The 18,858-nt window shown below is 40.7% G+C and overlaps 1 protein-coding gene across 1 annotated transcript; it reads right to left on the bottom strand.

Moving 5' to 3' along the window:
* Positions 1-1,040: 1,040 nt before the first annotated feature.
* Positions 1,041-4,097, bottom strand: LOC147888262 (putative alkaline/neutral invertase F). The gene is made up of 4 exons (XM_087393709.1): positions 3,627-4,097; positions 2,822-3,253; positions 2,036-2,594; positions 1,041-1,759 (listed from the first exon to the last, which is right to left on the bottom strand). The coding sequence occupies exons 1-4, from the start codon at positions 4,068-4,070 to the stop codon at positions 1,464-1,466; spliced, it is 1,731 nt and encodes a 576-aa protein (XP_087249835.1). The 5' UTR covers positions 4,071-4,097; the 3' UTR covers positions 1,041-1,463.
* Between the last annotated feature and the right edge of the window lie 14,761 nt (positions 4,098-18,858).

Genomic DNA, 18,858 nt, shown 5'->3' with positions numbered 1-18,858 from the left:
AACCTTAGCTGTTTAGAAGACCAGCCTATGACAGTATACAAGTAGATGTGAATGTAATTTAAGCTAAAACTTCTCAATAGACCCTGCTCAAGCGTACAAGGTGGCTAGTCCCCTGCCACTGGCAGATCGCTAATGTTATTATGTTTACTTTCCCACAAGTTGAATCAAGTCTAGGGTACCTTCGCTGGACATCACAGCAATGTCTTTTCTCTATGTGTTGTTAATGGCCCCATTTCATACTTGTCCCCTTCTTGAGTTATGCTATGTCAGTGTACCTCAGGCTGTATCTTTCCCGCTTACAGATGGACCACTGAAAACGGCAATCTTCATGCTAGGGTTCAGTCCTCCAGCCAGGGTGCTTGAGTTCCACCATGTAGATTGTTTTTAAATTGGAAAACCAGTTCAGAAACAAGATTGCTTGCAGATTTCTTTGATATGATGATGTCCACAAAGGTTTAACATCTATGGTATCATCAGGTTTGTGCTAGCAATCTGAAGACGGTTTTAATAAATGGTTTGATGGCAGCCTTAACAAATTTGGTCCAGGGTATGCTTTTAAGCCTTATTTGGCAGGACGTAACCGCTGTTGCAAGTCTGATTCTCTGCAAAGATCAAGATAGGATCCATTTCGAAACCAGATAAAGTATCCTTTTTCAAACAAATCTAATGCTCCACGGATTATTCGGGTGTAAGATGCAAATATTCTAGTGACATTACGTTGGCAGTTGAATTGCCTTTAAAATTTTTATACCATTGAGCCGCACTCCATATTTTAGCTGTTGTACTCACTGATGAAAATCAAACAATGGCCCCATACTGGTATTTGTTTAGGGCTTCCAAGAGTTGATCGTAATGGAGCTGAACTTTATGTTTTACTGTTATTCTCATCAATTAAAACAGCACAAAAAAGGCTACTCGAGCTATGCTTGTGACCATTTCACCAGCACCTGCATCAAAATATTGCTTTGGATCATAAAATCGTTGGATTACATCAGATGAGAAAGATGCAATGATGTGCCGAATGGACAAGGCGCACATAGCAAGCACATGGCATTGCTGATTGGACTTGATAGGACTTTACATAAGGTTGTGAAACATTTAGCATACCCTGATTGAACTCCCATTCAAATTGTTGCCACCAGCCTTTCTAAGTATCAAGTTGCAAATTGAAGGTATATTTATAGGATCCCCCAGCAAAAACAGTTCCATAACAGTAACCCCACCTTCCTGTCTTACATGGGCTTTTCGACACTCCATGAACCCAACTCATTAGTCTACATGAAAAATCAAATATGACAAATTTTTAAGCCAAACTTTTAATCAAACATTATGTAATTCCATCCCCAAAGTCCCAAATGGAATTCAAGCATGGGAGAGTAAGTTTCGTCCTGTTGCATTGAGATGGGGGGCAAGACACATCTTACCCTGGTGAAAGGTAAAGGCAACTTGCTTGCAGCAACTCTTTAGAATGTCCATGAAGCTGATCGAGTAATTGCTGGCTTCATTTTCTTGTCTTCTTCCAAAGCAATCATACCCAAATGTGAGGGATCCTCCAGCAACATCTTTGCCACAAGATACCCAGCTATCGACCATGTCTGGAACTTCCTGGCTTGCTTCCCTACATACCGTCCAAGCTTCCCATCATAATATTCTGCCCAATTATCACGAGAAAGCCTGCCTTCCACAAGTTCAATTGCTCTTCGTGCCATTTGTGGCCTGCCAGTCTTGATGCACGCTGCTGTCAGCAACCATAACAGAACTGCAAACCACAGAGACGACGACGGAGGGCCTTAAAAGTTCAGTTGATACATAGAAGATTGAAAATGGGATTCAGTGAGATGTGTGCAAAAAATTCCTTTGAGGGGCTTCAAACGCAAAGTAACGCGCTAGGCTCTCATATGACCCACTTTTTCTTGATCGTCAGACAAACATTTCAATTGGCCTTGCAGCCTTTAACTTTCGTTGCCCTCCCAACGAGATAGGAGGCCCAAAAATCTACGTATTATTATGAACTGCGGGTGTGGCAGCATATTACCTGGCCACGAACCTCCATTATGATAACTCCACCTCGTATTCTTGGGATCACTTCCAGTCACAATTCTCCATTCGTGCCCCTCCAGTGCAGGATATACAATCTTCAGTGGCATCTCACCAACTAGATCTGACCATCGTGCCTCAATCAGATCCATGATTGCTGCCTCCTGCTCTGGAGTGGCCAGGGATCCCAGGATAGCGACACAGTTTCCCAAGCAGAACCATCTGAAATCCATCCGTGCAGGGCTCACATTCCCGATAAAGTAGCCTCCTTTCGTAGGCATGAAGTCAAAGACCCAGTCAGGGATAGAGTCAGGAATGACATTGAATTTATTTACAGCCGTATGTGAATACTCTTCTGTCTTGTATCGGTAGATATTATTGAGTTGCTGGAAATCGAGCCAGAAATATGAGCGAATGTGAAAGCTCAAGGCATGCAACCGTTTGTCTATCCTCTCTATAAATTCCTTTCCACCAGCCTCAGGCTTGAGCAACACTCTGGCACAACGCAGGGCAAGGAAAAAGAGGGCCTGTATTTCTATCGGGGCACCGTATATTCCCTGCCATAACAGTGTCGAAGAGATGAAGAAGATACTGAGAAAGAGCGTATTTTTAGATTGTTATTAACGGGCTGAAACTGAGAACTTGCATGCAGAAGGCTAAACTTAGCAAGAGGTACTCGACACAACAAAAAGCACACGCTGACACACACAAGCTGATACTCTTCGAAACGAAAAACAGTATTAAGACAAGATGCATGACGACCCGTGCGCTGCCTGATCTTTACCATTCTGCGATCAATCATGCAGCAACCATCTGCACTGAGGAGTGTTGGAAAGGTATCAAACCCTTCGGCCAGACAAATCGACAGTATCAGCCGCATCCCTCGTTGACAATCTGCCATCTCCGCAAGGCTATGGTCGCCGGTAGATTTGGTATAGGCTCGGAGAAGGATGATCCACCAAAATCCAGAGTCCACTGGAGCAACTCTTCCGATAGCGCTCTCTCCAAAGTCGGCAATCATTGTGTCACTCTTTCGGATGGGATCGTGGAGCACCTTAAAACTGGCAGGCATTACACCTTCCCCCAGAGTGAAGCAATCGATTCTCTTTTCCCACGCTTGCAAGCGGAGCGCTTTGAGAAGGAAGTTTTTCACAATTTCAGGCTCCCCGTTCATCAAGAAAGCCAATGCGCTCGGAACGAAATCCCTCACAAACACCTGCAACGCATTATGGAGAGCTCTTCAGCAACTGCCTCGAAGACGAGCGCGGCAAACGGTCAGGTTTCCGTGGAGCGAGGGGATTACGTTCGTAGCAATAAGAATGATTTAATGCACAAAAGGATCGGCTGGGGGCGTTCTCGCCACCTTGCTACAGTGGCCGTAAATGAATTCTTTCTTACCTACATGAAATATGAAATGCCGGCATACGATAATGAGAATGATACACATGAGTATCAACTACAGTTTGTGAAAGCTACCCACTGGGAGCTGAATTTACGTCGGTAAAGGACAAGAGATACGCGCCGTTTGCATGGTTCCGGTACACGATGGTCGGGGCAATGCGAAAAGGAGAGAGGTCCGAGAGCATCACCTGATTGTAATTAAGCGCCTCCTCGGTGGGATCAAGCGCGGCGATGGTGCCAACGGGCTTGCCTCGGAAGTAAACCAACGACTTGCGCAAATTCTCCCAGGCCTCGGCGACCATGGGGTGGGGTTCGAAGGAGGAGGAAGGGGCGAGGCCGGGGGGAGGGGGGCGGGGGGTGCCAACGGAGGAGCGCATGCTGGGGGAGATCAAATTCTCGAGGCAATCAGAACTCTTGACAGATTCGAGGGGGCGAGGGGGGCGGGGGGAGCGACCGGGGGAGAGCAAGCCAGAGAGGGAGGTGGAGGGATCATCGACAGGGGAGAAGCTGGTGGTGAGGACGGGGCGGGGTTTGAAGGAGAGGCCATCGCCATCGCCATTGTTGTTGCCATTGTCCTCGCCATTGTCGTCGTCGTCGTCGTCGAGAGAGAGAGCAGGAGCGATGTTCAACATGGAGCTTGGCAGCTATGGCGATGGAGCTTCTTGTGAACAGAGGCTATGGCGATGGCTCTGTCTTTCTTCTACAACTCTTTATACTTCCTTTCTTCCTTCCTTCCACAAAACAAAACAGAAAACTGAACTTTTCCCAACATTTCTTTCTTTTCGTTTCGTTTTTTTCATCACCCGCCCGCCCTTTCCTCTCCCCGCTCGTTCTTTTCTTTTCTTTTTTTTTAATTAAAAAAAAAACCGCGAATGGTTGTGCCGCTTGGCAAACCCCACAAAACAAAAAGATGAAAACGTCCGCCACTCCTTGCCTGCCACATCAGCGGCTTTACGTGGCCCCCTTTTGGCCGTTTTTGTATAACCCCCCCCCCCCACGCTTGCTTGAAACCGCTTTGCCCCACGTCACCACCCTCCTTTCTCACCTTCCTTTGAAACAACTTTGCCCCTTTCATCCCCTCTCATTTTATTGCACATTATTGCCTATTAGGAATCCCTCCTTCCACCACTTCTATCGTGCACCATTGTATTCCCCTTTGTCAGTTTCCTCATGCAATCTTTACAAAACCAGAATTACCTTTTTATCGAGATCTTCAAGGCTAAAATTGCCTTTCGATAGCCCCCCTCACAAAAATGATAGCTTTCTCTTTTGCATCCAAAAGCACCCACTTCACCATACTAGGAGCCAATGCCCACATGCACTTTCTCTTTTGCATCCCAAAGCACCCACTTCACCATACTAAGAGGCAACGCCCGCATGCATTGTGCACTCTCGTTTTCTCACTTACCCAAACAAAAAACACCAAAGAAAATAGACAATCAACCTGAGATGATGTTGGGCAAAATAACCTAATTGGACATACTTACACAATTGATGCCATATAGCAAAAAATTTCCCACATAGACAATTTTTCCAAAGGATGCTATCAAAAAAGTTTGCACAAAATTCACCACATCTATATCATTTAGCAAAACAAAAATCACAAAAACAAACATACATCAATTAGAAGAGAAATCAAAAGAACGCAGTGATGAGACTGGCAAAGGTACACTAAAATGCCTTTATCGCTAGATGAACAGTCACGTTTGCAAACACATCAAGAGGAAACACAATCCCAAGATGAACTCAAAACACCATGAACATGAAAAATACTGAGAAATACCATATATTGATAGCCACCAATAACTATAGAAAATACAACAATGAAAATGTATAAAGATCACAACCTCCAAGCAACCATGAACTTGCAGATAGAACCCCCTGTAGGATCAAATAGACTTTGCTTGCCAAAGATCGATTGGATGCCAATGAGCTCGGATGGAACCTTGGACCTTGCTTGGTTTGCAAACAACTGGCTATTAAAGCTCTCTAACGAGAAATATCCCTACTAACTCAAGTCCCTCATAGCAAAGAAATTGATCCACCCACCACTTTTGAAAAGTACTCAAAAGCTTATGAAATAAGATCGGATGTCCTCCTCTAACTACGGCATCATCAAGCAGAGCCCAAAACACCAACTTGTAAACTTTACTAGCACAATGACCTCCACTATCAACTACCATAGCAACAGCCTCCTCTCAAATGACCAAGAACTGCAAAAACTGCAATTGACAATGAGCCACCCTTACTAAATAATGGCGCAACACCACCTCTCTTCTTGATCTATAATATGGAGATCTCTCAGAATTTCTACAAACATTCGCAATGCTGACTGGGACAAGCAGAAAACTCACAACCTCAAACCAGATGCCCGTTCCAACTGTGAGTCAGAATGGTAATCAAAGCTTCATGGAAGCTAGTCGTCCAGCCACGTACTACCATGAACGTCAACTTCTCCACGAAACTTTGAATATTTGCTTACGAGTAGAATTTTGCATGAACAAACAGCGGGTGCTTGAGCAAGACCAGATAAGAGTGCACTAGCCTCGGCTCTTTGAGCAAGATGCAATTAAGCATGATCATGCTTGTTCCGCAACCATTTGTAGTACCAAAACAGCCTTAACCTTTGTGTAGGTGAATTGTTGCAGACAATCTTGCAACCTCCAACTATCCTGTGATCATGTCACGGTACTCATGTGATCTTGGCGAGCTGTAAGTGCCTCTTCTTTGCTCATAGCCTTCCACCACCAGATTTGCTGCCAAGAAAGCCATTGAGCCCACAAACAAATTCATTTGCTACTACACTGCAGATTGATCACAAAACACAAGAGCCGTAGCTATTTGACGCATGTCTTCAGAGATCTCTACAATCATGCATATATCTTCACAAAGGTCACAATTGGTTGATATGAACCTGCTTAAGCTTCACGTATACTCAGAATCCCAGCATGCACACTATATAGTCGAAGCTCCTACAATAGACCATTTGTAGAACTGTCGACCAAGACTCAGGATCCTTGCAACCACAGCGGAGTTGTTTACTACCTTTCTTCTCATATCCAATGCCAAATCACCTTCACTTCAAAGTTGAAGCGAGGACTGCACCAAGAGGACCGCACCAAAAGAATGTGCTAATGCAAGCAAAGATGCCTTAGCACTCAGAAAATACACAGTCTATTCCTCTGAATGCCTGAGATCTTTTGTAGATTCAACACAACCCAAAACCAAGAAAATTACATAACCAACTCAGCTCATTTTACGTAGCCACAAGCCTTCTCTATCACATTGGCCACCCACACTATACATAGCGCAACTCACAGGTTTACTCAATACAAACAAACTCCTCTACTATGAGCATAATCTAATGAAACCATCCACACAATTTCTTGCCTCTTCAACCAGAACTGAAAAATGAGCCTTAAGCTCATGACCTTGATCAACTACCCTCTTCTCCTTGAGACGAGCAAGAAGATAGGTTGAAATGAGATGGCTGCCTCTACTTATGGATGATCAACTGGAAGCTGGTCTTCACTTCTTTCACTTCTCGTCCCTTGCTTTCCATGCAAAAGTCTAGTTGTGGATTGGTGCTTTTTACATCATCAATAAGGACCATTCTTTTTTCCTTTTCCTTGTGGCCCACTCTTTTCGTCTGTGGTCGTGCAAAGTGCTCCTTACCTATAGTCTTTTAAGAAAGCACTAGTCCTTCTTCAGTGCCTTAGTGACCACTCCCTCCATCATCCATTCCATGTGCTAGTGCAAGATCCAAGGTCCACATCCAAACTCCATGGGTCATCCAATCATCAATTTGGTCGCAAAGTTCTTGTCATCATCTCCTGCAATCAGGGTTCTTCATACAACAAAAAACATCCCAAAAAAATAGAGAGGGCCAATGTCATGATATTCTCTAGCTACTATCTTCTATCTTATCCCTACTATCTACATGTATGCCTATTAGTGCTTCTGCCTCCTACACATGAGTGCTATTATTCATGATTTACATAGCATTTCTTATCTGATACAAAAAGATACCAGTCGCACAAAAAAAGCCCATCACATTTTGCCCTCCCCCAAACTGCTAGGACATTCATGTCCAGAGAAATGTCGTAAGATTGAAGTCTTCATGAGGAACTTCATCAATCGATTGTTCCACCTATTCATCTACTTCATCATGTACAATTGTCATCATCCGAGCAATATACTTTTTTAATCAATACCCATTCACCCTCAGCCGATGCTCTTTACCATTTAAATCTGCCAATTGGTACGTATCATTGGGAAATTTTTCAAGAACCATGAAAGGACCCTCCCACTTGATTTGGAACTTTGTTTGAAAGGTGCTATCTAGGCGGGTTTTATAGCGTAATACAAGATCACCCTCCTTGATTCCTTTATCCTTTACCTTTGCATTTGCTATAGCTTGATTTTCTCAAGCATTTGAGTATGATGATGATGTGCTTGCATGCGGTCTAATTGAAGTCCCTACATATGCAATAACCTTTGTTGCATCATGTTAGTATCTTCATCCAATTGTTTCATTAAAATCGTCACGGCAAGAATCTCCACTTCTATAGGCAACAATGCTTCTTTCCCAAACACCAGATGATATGGAGAGAATCTTGTGCCTGCCTTTATTGCTACTCTGTATGCCCATAAGACCCCTTGCAATTCCAAGTCCCATGTAGTGCCATACCCTTCCATTTCCTTTGTCATCATGAGAGTCAATTCCCCATTAAATTTTTCATTCAACCCATTACACTAAGGATACCCTGGAGTGATGTGCTTGTGTTTTATACCCAACTTCTCACACAAGTAAGAAATGAGTTTGTTCCTGCGAAAACCTGGACCGTTATCTGAAAGCAACTCAAGGGGAATTCCAAATTTACAACAGATTTCTTCATAAACAAATTTTGCTACCTCTTTTTCATTTACATGTTGCACCGCTCGAGCCTCGGCCCATTTTGAGAGATAATCCACAGCTCAATCCCCACTCAAAAATGTCAAAAGAAAGAAAAACATTTCTCAATTCTGGCTTCAATATTCTCTTTCCCATTTTCTGGCATTGCAACCAAGACTTAGACCAGTGTGCCACATCTTTCCTTATAGAAGGCCAAACATATCCTTTTAGTAAAATTTTATGCGAAGTGATCTTCAATGCAAAGTGCCCATCACAAGCACCTTCATGAATTGCCTCAAGTATCCTATAAATCTCTTCTTTCCAAGGCACCCTTCTTAGTACAAGATCAACCCCTTTCATAAACAAAGCATCATCAATTAAAGTATACCTGGTAGCTCTCTTGATGAAAGTGTATCTTTGTGATTTCTTCAAGTTCTTTGGCACCTCACCTGTCATCAAAAATTTTTCTTCTTTCTCTAAAGTTTCCCTGCCACCATATAGAGTAGAGTCAGATTTGACAACAAAGAGACTAGATACCTTTTATTGCCCAATCTTCTTCATTCTTTGCTCTACTTATGTGCTTTATCATCCACGCCTGAAATTTACTCATCAATTTCGTCACTCTATTACATAACTGTTTCAATGTGGGATTTTTATTCTGCCATATGCCAAGAACTTGTCTTACTATAAGCAATGCATCACCCCTGATTTTTATCCTCTTCACTTCCATGTCTAGAACTTAACTCAACCCTTTTCCAAGGGTCATATATTCAGCTTCATTGTGGCCCTTGGCACTCACTTGAATGCTCCATTCTGAAACCTTCTTACCACCAAGGTCATATAACACAATTCCTCCTAATGATTCATTATGGGCCCTCCGGTATGATCCATCAAAGAACAGCATATGAATTTTCCAAATCATCTTCCACTTCCTTACCTTCTTCCTTGTATTTTATTTGTCTCATATGTATTGGTCCTTCCTGATAAGTAAGGATATCTTCCAAGCTCGCCCTTGTAGAAACCTTCGCTAAAAAGGAGAACTCAAACTCCTGTAGCTCAATAATCCATTTCATCATTCGCTTGGATAAATTTGAATTATTCACCATCATAGGCAAAAGATCATAACATGTAAGAATAACAAATCGATTAGGCAAAAGATAATGACGGAATCTTCGGCATGCAAAGATCAAGCTCGCCATGATTTGGTCAGCTTCTTTATGATCTCTTTCTACTCATGTCTTTATCATGCTTGCATAGTAAACTGGCCTCATGTACATGCTACCATCTCCTTGTTGTAGAAGCACTACTCCAAAAGCCTCTAACCCCACTGATGGATTCACATAAAATGGTTGATTCCATCTTGGAGTTTGTATAGATGACATCTCACATAATACCTTTTTCACATTCTCAAAAAACATTTTCTTCAGTCCAGTCCAATTTTTCTTGTTTGCCATTTGTTGTAGAGGATATAATAATTCTAATGACATAGAAATGTACCTGCCCATGTACTTAACTTTTTGTATAAATGTCAACAACGGCTTCACATTCTTTGGTGGTGGCAAAAGAAGTAAAGATTTTACCTTGTCGCTTTGTTTTCCTTCTTCTTCTAAAAACAACATCCCTACCTCATCACCACTTGAATTAGTGATCTCACAGTCACTTTCACTCTCTCCTTCGCTTCCACTAGAGCTGGCTTCACTTTCTTCTTTCCCTTCTTCCTCTTCCTCAAGAAGTTTCCTATCCACCATGCTAATTTTTTTTCATAAACCTTTCTTATCCAATAGAGTAAGCGTGCCCTTCCCCCAATCCTAGACTGCTTTTACTAGTCTCAACCATGGTCTACCCAAGATTAGTGGAAAGGCTCTCATCCCGGCTGGCATGACATGACAATCAACCTTTACATCAACCCCAAAAACCCTCACATCCATGGCATTCAAGATCCCTAAGCATTTCACCTTGGAACAATTTGCCAGTCTGATCTTGTACCCTGATACTCCATTTAGTTTGAGGCCTAGCCTTTCAACACAAGACTATGTAATTACACATACTTGGGCTCCACCATCAATATACGCTTCTCCTATAGATTGTCCCTTATGCCAAGCATCAATCACAATATATATATCAGGCAAATCTTCCAAGGATTGAACCCTTACTGTCTTCTTCTTCTCTGGCTTGGGTGGGTTGACTAGCCACTTCCATTCTCTTCTTAGCCAACGGCAAAGCTCCATCAACTGACCATACGAAATATCCACTTTCTTACCTATCAAATCCTTCTGAATAGAGTAATGTTCTTGAGTTCCCCCAAGTGGTAAATCCCCTATTTGAAAATGTCTTCGTGGTCTTGACTTCTTTTTTCTTGAAGTAGACTCCCCTTCCTTCTGTTTTCCCTTCTTTGCATCACCGTGTCCATTTTCAGGCTCTTTTTCCCTGGCCCTCTTCACTGGCATCTCTTTAGGGTCTTCTAAATATATTGGTGACACTGCAAGCTACTTTTCATCCATCTTCTTCTTCCCTTTTTCCCCTGTTGTCAAACCACATGAACTAGGCTTGTCTTTGATTTCCATGCTAAAGTCGTTTGCTCGATTATTCAAATTGCTTGGCAAAGGAAACATGTCTCCTACTCTATGTGGGGGCTTATCGCAATTTGGACTGGTGTGACCCCAATCCCCACAATTATAACAATTATAGGGTTCAAACCTTCTTTGATTACCTCCTCTACCTGCTCTTAGATCCTGTCTGTTCCTTGGATTTTGGTATAGTGGCCTGGGCCCTCTTCCTTTTCCTCTTTCTGCACCTCCCAATTTTTGAACATGTCAACCATCTCATGCATTTCTTTATGCAAACTATCATTCTCTGTATTCTTTGTTTCACCTGGTGCTTGTTCCTCCCTCCTCGGAATTCATTGTACTCCTGTGGTCAACTGCTCCATTCTGATCATCTTCCACTCTTTTGCTTTTGCCAGATCCACAGCATCTTGGAAATTAGTTTTCATAGGTTTCAGTTCTAGCTTCATCTGCAAAGGGCCTCTAAGTCCTAAAATGAATTTCTCCTTCTTCAACATGGTAGGTGGCTGCTCATTCCCTAGTGACACGCACCAACGATCCCATAAGTGGCTGAAATCCTAAATATATGCATCAAGGGGACCTCTTTGCATGAAATTCTATATTTCATGCCACAACTTATTTGGATCCTCTACCCTCCCTGGTGGATTATTTGCTACTTGAGTAGCTTCATAAGCATGAAACCATCTCCTTGCTTCATCCTGTACACAATATGTGAAGATCCATGACATGAAGGCTGCATCTTGTCGATTCTTGATCAAACAAGTAATTTCCAACTATTCCATAAACTTCTCTGCATCCTCGCCTGGCATCCCATGAAACAACGGGAAGTCTTGAGCCATGATTTCTGATGATCAACCACCAATGATTCCGGTCTTGTAAACTGAAGGTCCGGCCTGATCCTCCATGGAGGCACCAAAAACGTGATGAGACTAGTAGAGCTACACTTAATGCCTTTATAGCTAGATGAATAGTCACGTTTGCAAACACATCGAGAGGAAACACAATCCCAAGATGAACTCAAAACGCCATGAACAGGAAAAATACTGAGAAATACCATATATTGATAGCCACCAATAACTATAGAAAATACAACAATGAAAATGTATAGAGATCACAACCTCCAAGCAACCATGAACTTGTAGATAGAACCCCCTGTAGGATCAGATAGACTTTGCTTGCCAAAGATCGATTGGATGCCAATGAGCTCGGATGGAAGCTCGGACCTTGCTTGGTTTGCAAACAACTAGCTATTCAAGCTCTCTAACCAGAGATATCCCTATGAACTCAAGTCCCTCATAGCAAAGAAATTGATCCACCCACCACTTTTGAAAAGTACTCAAAAGCTCATGAAATAAGATCAGATGTCCTCCTCTAACTACGACATCATCAAGCAGAGCCCAAAACACCAACTTGTAAACTTTATTAGCATAATGACCTCCCACTATCAACTACCATAGGAATAGCCTCCTCTCAAATGACCAAGAACTGCAAAAACTACAATTGACGATGAGCCACCCTTACTAAATAATGGTGCAACACCACCTCTCTTCTTGATCTATAATATGGAGATCTCCTAGAATTTCTACAAACATTCGCAACACTGACTGGGACAAGCAGAAAACTCATGACCTCAAACCAGATGCATGTTCCAACTGTGAGTTAGAATGGTAATCAAAGCTTCATGGAAGCTAGTCGTCCAGCCACGTACTACCATGAACGTCAACTTCTCCATGAAACTTTCAATATTTGCTTATGAGTAGAATTTTGCATGAATAGACAGTGGGTGCTTGGAGCAAGACCAGATAAGGCAAGCTGTAAGTGCCTCTTCTTTGCTCATAGCCTTTTGGCACCAGATCTACTACCAAGAAAGCCATTGAGCCCACGAACAAATTCATCTGCTGCTGCACTACAGCTTGATCACAAAACACAAGAGCTGTAGCTATTTGACGCCTGTCTTCAGAGACTTCCGCAATCATGCATATATCTTCGAAAGGTCACAGTTGGTTGATATGAACCTTCTTAAGCTTCACGTATACTCAGAATCTCAACATGCACACTATACAGTCAAACTCCTACAATAGACCATTTGTAGAACTATCGACCAAGACTCAGGATCCTTGTAACCACAGCCGAGTTGTTTGCTACCTTTCTTCTCATACTTGATAGAGCTGAAATCCTCTTTGGGATTGAAATCAGTATCTAGGTACACTGTATTAGTTTGATGCATTTCCTCGTTTGCAAGAAACATATTCCCATGTTCATTTGCAAAATGACTGTGACTAGAATGTCCACCATGATGATTTCCTCTACTGGGAAAATTGCCTCGATTGCTGCTCTGACCGCCTTGGTTGTACTGCTTCTTGTGCGGCAATCTCTTTCATAGTGTCCAAACTTGTGAGAGTAGTTGCACTGGATGTTTGACATGAAACCATTAGAAGGTCAGAAAAATGTCATCTACACAGTAGACAATACGCCGAATCTAGTTCAAGGGATAGGTGTTATCCCTATGAACAATTTCACTGGTATGAAAGGATTGGTGAAAGATGTGCTCTATATTCCGAAGCTCAGCAAGAACCTTTTGTCAGTAGGTCAAATGACGGAACACAATTATCGAGTCATCTTTGACGAAGATGAATGCACTATCAGAGATAAATCCAAAAGATGTCAGCTAATAGTAGCAAAAGGTGTCAAGGAAGGACGCTTATATAGAATGCTAGCTACAGTACCAGAAAAGCCGACCAAGTGGAACAGGATCCTTGGTATATCGACAGCGGTGCATCATCATTAGCACTCAGAAAACAGACAATCTATTCCTCTAAATGCCCAAGATCTTTTGTAGATTCAACACAACCCAAAACCAAGAAAATTACATAACCAACTCAGCTACATGATACAAGTGCATAGTTATTAAAATATATGTTCAATACAAAAAACATCCCAAAAAAATAGAGAGGGCCAATGTCATGATATTCTCTAGCTACTATCTTCTATCTTATCCCTACTATCTACATGTGCGCCTATTAGTGCTACTGCCTCCTACACGTGAGAGCTATTATTCATGATTTACATAGCATTTCTTATCTGATACAAAAAGATAGCAGTCGCACGAAAAAAGCCCATCAGCGGCATAGGTTTTTGATGCTATTATGCTCTGAGGCAATGGTGATGATGTTTAGTGCATTTTTCTATTCTCCTTGGACTTCCAAGGGTTAGTTCTATTACTCTAGAATGTGTCTAGTGAGCTTCTATCATTTTCTGAAATATACTGCCTATCTTGGGCTCATTTTATGGATGGATTATTAAATCTATTGTCTTTTTATCCTTCTTAATATTTGACACCTTCACCTTGTTTAATTTGTATTATTTGCAAAATCCATCAACACTCATACTCATCTTTCATGAATTATATAATCCATGAGTATCGCATAATAGATTTGTGTGCATAATTAGCTATGTGAATCATTAAATGATGCTCAGCGTGATTCTCCTATAATAGCACATTGGCATCATCAGGTTCATCATATGCTGAGTTTTGATGTCCTCTACATTAAAGACTATCCAAAGAGCTTAAACTATTAGGACCTTGTGGACAGCAACTAGTTCACGAGGTAGTGGAGGAGCATTGGGAGTGCTTGCTTCCATGTCATCTACGCCCAACATTTTCCATCTCTTCCTTGTCTACAAGTTGTACCTAGCTTTTGGGAAGATAGTGGGCTGTTTTTTGGCGGACTTTTGTAGTCCTTATCCTCATCTTCAAAGACATGTCACGTGCTTTCAAGTGCAACTTGAATCACATACCACCATTTTTCATCCAAGCAATTCGATTAAAAAATAAGCTGATGTTATTAGCTACAACAACAATCATAAAATCTAAAGTACAAAATTGTACATACCTATTCACAATGATGAGGTAGCACAAATGTATCCATAAGTTCATCCCAATTTTTGGTTGAGATAATGGCAAAAAGCCTATTTGAATCTTGAGGCCTTCTACACATAACGCTGAACCATTTCACATCTAATATAAACAGGTTGAATTGAAAGCTTAATGATAGCTTGGATCGTTCCAATGTAATCCAACTCACTATCCACTATTTAGGCAGCCCTTTCATTACCTTGATTCTCTTAAAAGAAGTTTGATATGACTCAAGGATCAAATCTATTACACTTCACATCGACCTTCTCTATACAAAAGTGATGTCCATATGAACACAATGCATTGAACGAAATGTATTGAACATGAAATTAAAAAAAAGAACATTCATAGCCCTTATCAATTTTTGATTTCCTACTAGTCACAATCTCTCCCCTTTGATAGACCCCTAAAATTGTATCTTCAAGCCTGTAATTTGACATGAGCTTGGCAATAGAGGTAAATATCTTGGATATATAACCCCTATGTTGCTTCTTCTAAAAGCTATTCTATCTTCTTCTTTTTGTCTCTTCATACAAGCTTCATACTTTCCAATCATTTCACCGTTCCCTCACAATTATAGGGACAATATGCATTTTACCTTGAACTCCAATGCAATGCTCCTCTTTCTTCAAATGTCTTTTTCTTGTGCCACGTTCCCTTCAACTCCTAGATTATCCCTATCCTCCCAAACTCAAATATAGTGGGACTGCATTGCATAAGAAACTCCATGACATAAAGATTATTTTACCTACCCACCTTCTACTGTGCTACCTTTTGGCCATGCCTTTTGCCTCACATGAAATGCTCTAACTAGAACATCCATTGAAATTTGTATGGTTTTATTGTATGCTAGTTTATCCACTAGATGGACAACTAGATGCAATCAAAGATTTAGAATGCTCATTGGAAATGCCTTCTTAGTCAAACATACTCCTTCAATGGCCTAAATCCTCATTGGGTCAATTGATGACTTTGTAAGCCTCTTTGATAATATCCACCACAAATCCTCAAGATATTCAAAAATGCAATCATGTATATGAAAGAAAATGAATGTAGCTTCAATGGTACATGATGATTTTAGGATGCACATCTCACAAAAGAGCATAGCTTGTTGATGGCATTCCTGATCTCCTCCATCAAAGTATTTTTGGAAGCACATACTATTGCAATGCTTTAGTATATTTGCAATGGGTAATTTTAGATGTATGTATGGCATGAATTTACATTTAACATCTTATTCTAATTGCCTTTATAAATCTTGGAATTAGATGTTACAGTTAATTATAATCTATAAGATGACCTATTATAATCATGTGGCATACTTAGACAAAGTGGCATGAAATGACCCAAATAGATAATTACCTATAAGATATTATTCCAATCATGTGACTTTAGACCAATTTGTCATTTGTCACTAGGATGCATGTACCCTCACTTTTGACATATCTATCTTCCATTAGAGTAAAAATCTATGGTGCCTTTGGCAACTTCACCTTCCCATTCACCTCTATAGTCCACATGCTCCTCTTTATTCCAATGGCCCTCAAAGTCCTCTCGTTGCTTCCAATCATCTTTATCTCTTATCATATGGTGCATATGGTCCAACCCATCCCACAAACCAATCTCCTTCCTTCATCTAAAGGTGCTTCTACCATTTTAAGCACACCAAGTGAAGCATGGATACTTACCTAGAACTATCAAGGCTAGTATGAGATGGAGATGAGATGTCCCTACTTTATAGTAAAGCACATAAGAATACAGTATTCAATAACTATCAGTGTCCATATAGACCAAGATGTGCATTGGTGACGAGGGATTAACACCATCCATAACCAATTCAAGATGTAAATAGTAAGGCTTGTCTTCAAACTTTGGCCACTTTCTCTCTATGTAGCACCATGCCTTCCCATAACTATGTTTCTAGACACACAACTTATTGAGAGATTTTGAGGATGTCAGCCCATAAGTTTGGCCAATGAAGTGCAACAAAACATGTGTTTTAGCAAGGTATAATAGTGATATGTCACAACCCGCTCTTTGGTATCTTATCCCCTTACTAAATCTTATTTGTATCAGTGCTCCACAATGCACATGCCGTGCTCATATGCATCCCTGTAATGAATACAATCATTTAGGTAATCATGGATGGAGTTGCAGTCCATAATTAATGCTGTGAGAACTTGCATTGCATAATTCTTGGACTCTTGGACCATGTTACTTTTTAGAAGCATTGTATGAAGCAATCTATGCAAAAATGCAAATGTCAGATCGGGTCTATGTTTAGGCAAATATCTTACCACAATACAACAAGTTTCCTTATTGTGAAAAAGAGTTATTGTAGAGTCATTAAATGATTACATTGAGAAAGATATCTAGGCATTATGTTTAGGCAAATCTCTTACCACATTACAACGAGTTTCCTTATTGAAAAAGAGTCATTGCAAAGTCATTAAATGATTATGGAATTTCAAACAAAATTCCCTCTATAATGAAGAGCCTTTTGCCAAATCAACTTATGTAGCACCATGAGCACAACATATTTTTGTAATTTTGGATGATTATTTATATATTATGGCCTTTACTTCTTATGCAACTCCTTCTAGATTGGTGGGCTATCTAAGTAAACCTATAAAAGAAGGCACCCCATTGACTTAGAGGACACTCCACCCATGCTAATGCACCCGGATACTACCAGAAAGGGAAGTTGCTATGTTTTCTTTCGTGGTCACCCCATGCTAACACTTTTCCTTAATGTGCCACAAGCCCATATGCTCCCCCCAACCTTTTCTTCATGGGTAGCCCGTATTTCACCATGAGAGCTACATGTTGAATTGGAGGAAATATCCTTCCACAAATTCACCTCTTCTAGTCGATTTCCATGCCTTGGATATGAGAAATGTGTGGACATAACTCTTCGATGTGGTATTCCTCAAGATACAAGGGTCTGTTGTGGGATTTCTTGCTTTTTTAGTCTATATTGTGTGTTGCACATTTCTTTTTTTGAGATCCTTTTTGTTTTGTCTATAGGTAGGAAGACATATAAAGTCTTCAATAAGTGCTTAACATTTTTCCTTATCTTTTGTGTAATTCTCATGCTATTTACATGTTGGAATGACCTTGAGTTCTAGAAAAGCATCTAGATGTTGTGGAAGTTTCTTTTCCTTGGAGTGCTTCTTTTCTTGGATTTCAAGAAGCATGGGACATGGATGATAAAATGCACAATCATGCAAGATCATGAAGAACTCATTGGTATCTTAGTATCATGGTGCCTTAATGGTGGTTGATCAAGGGCTCTAAGTGGATATATCCTTAGCAAATGAATAAGGTCCCCTCAAGGTGGGGTCCCCCCATTAGAGCCCTATATCATGCATCATGAGTCAAAATATTTCCTTATGGGGACATGTATTGCTTGCATGTATGTCATTATTCTTCTTCTATGGTTTTGTGATTCAATTCCATTTATGAAATGTTTCCTTATGAACATGGTAAGCCGTTTGTTTAATTATTATCTTAAGGATAGAAATGATGACTACATTTCAACTATTATGTACATGGTAGCATTGCCATATGCATACGTACATCATGAAACATTACCCATGCATAACGCCAAGAAAATATGTGTGATTACGACTATGAATTCTTAACTAAGCAATGGGATTATGAATAAATCAATTTCTGCATATTCAAGGATAATTCATATAATCAACAAGGTTTAAGTTAAGGATTAGTAACTAGGGTTGGATTCATGCGCACTCTAACCCTGATTGGTAATACTTACAATTCTTGGATCTATTTTATAGTATGAGGGATTCTTGCATCTTACAATTATGATCCTTTGAGAAGCTTAAAGTTTGGTATTAAAGTGCTTTTTGGGCTTTTGATGAAGAAGAGAGGTTTCACAAGATGGCATGCCAATGCTTAAGTATTATGCTGCTTCTTCATGTTGTTTTTTCCTCAAATCTCATACTTGGCAGTTCATAAGCAATGAGTTGGAATACCTTGATGAACTCATTGTTTATGTAAATAGACAAAAATCTCAGTTGATC

Source organism: Dipteris shenzhenensis, chromosome 22 (assembly GCF_047967505.1).
Source record: "Dipteris shenzhenensis isolate YYH24624 ecotype China chromosome 22, Dip_SZ_1.0, whole genome shotgun sequence".
Lineage (NCBI taxonomy): Eukaryota > Viridiplantae > Streptophyta > Polypodiopsida > Gleicheniales > Dipteridaceae > Dipteris > Dipteris shenzhenensis.
This window is presented reverse-complemented; position numbering and strand designations above follow the sequence as displayed.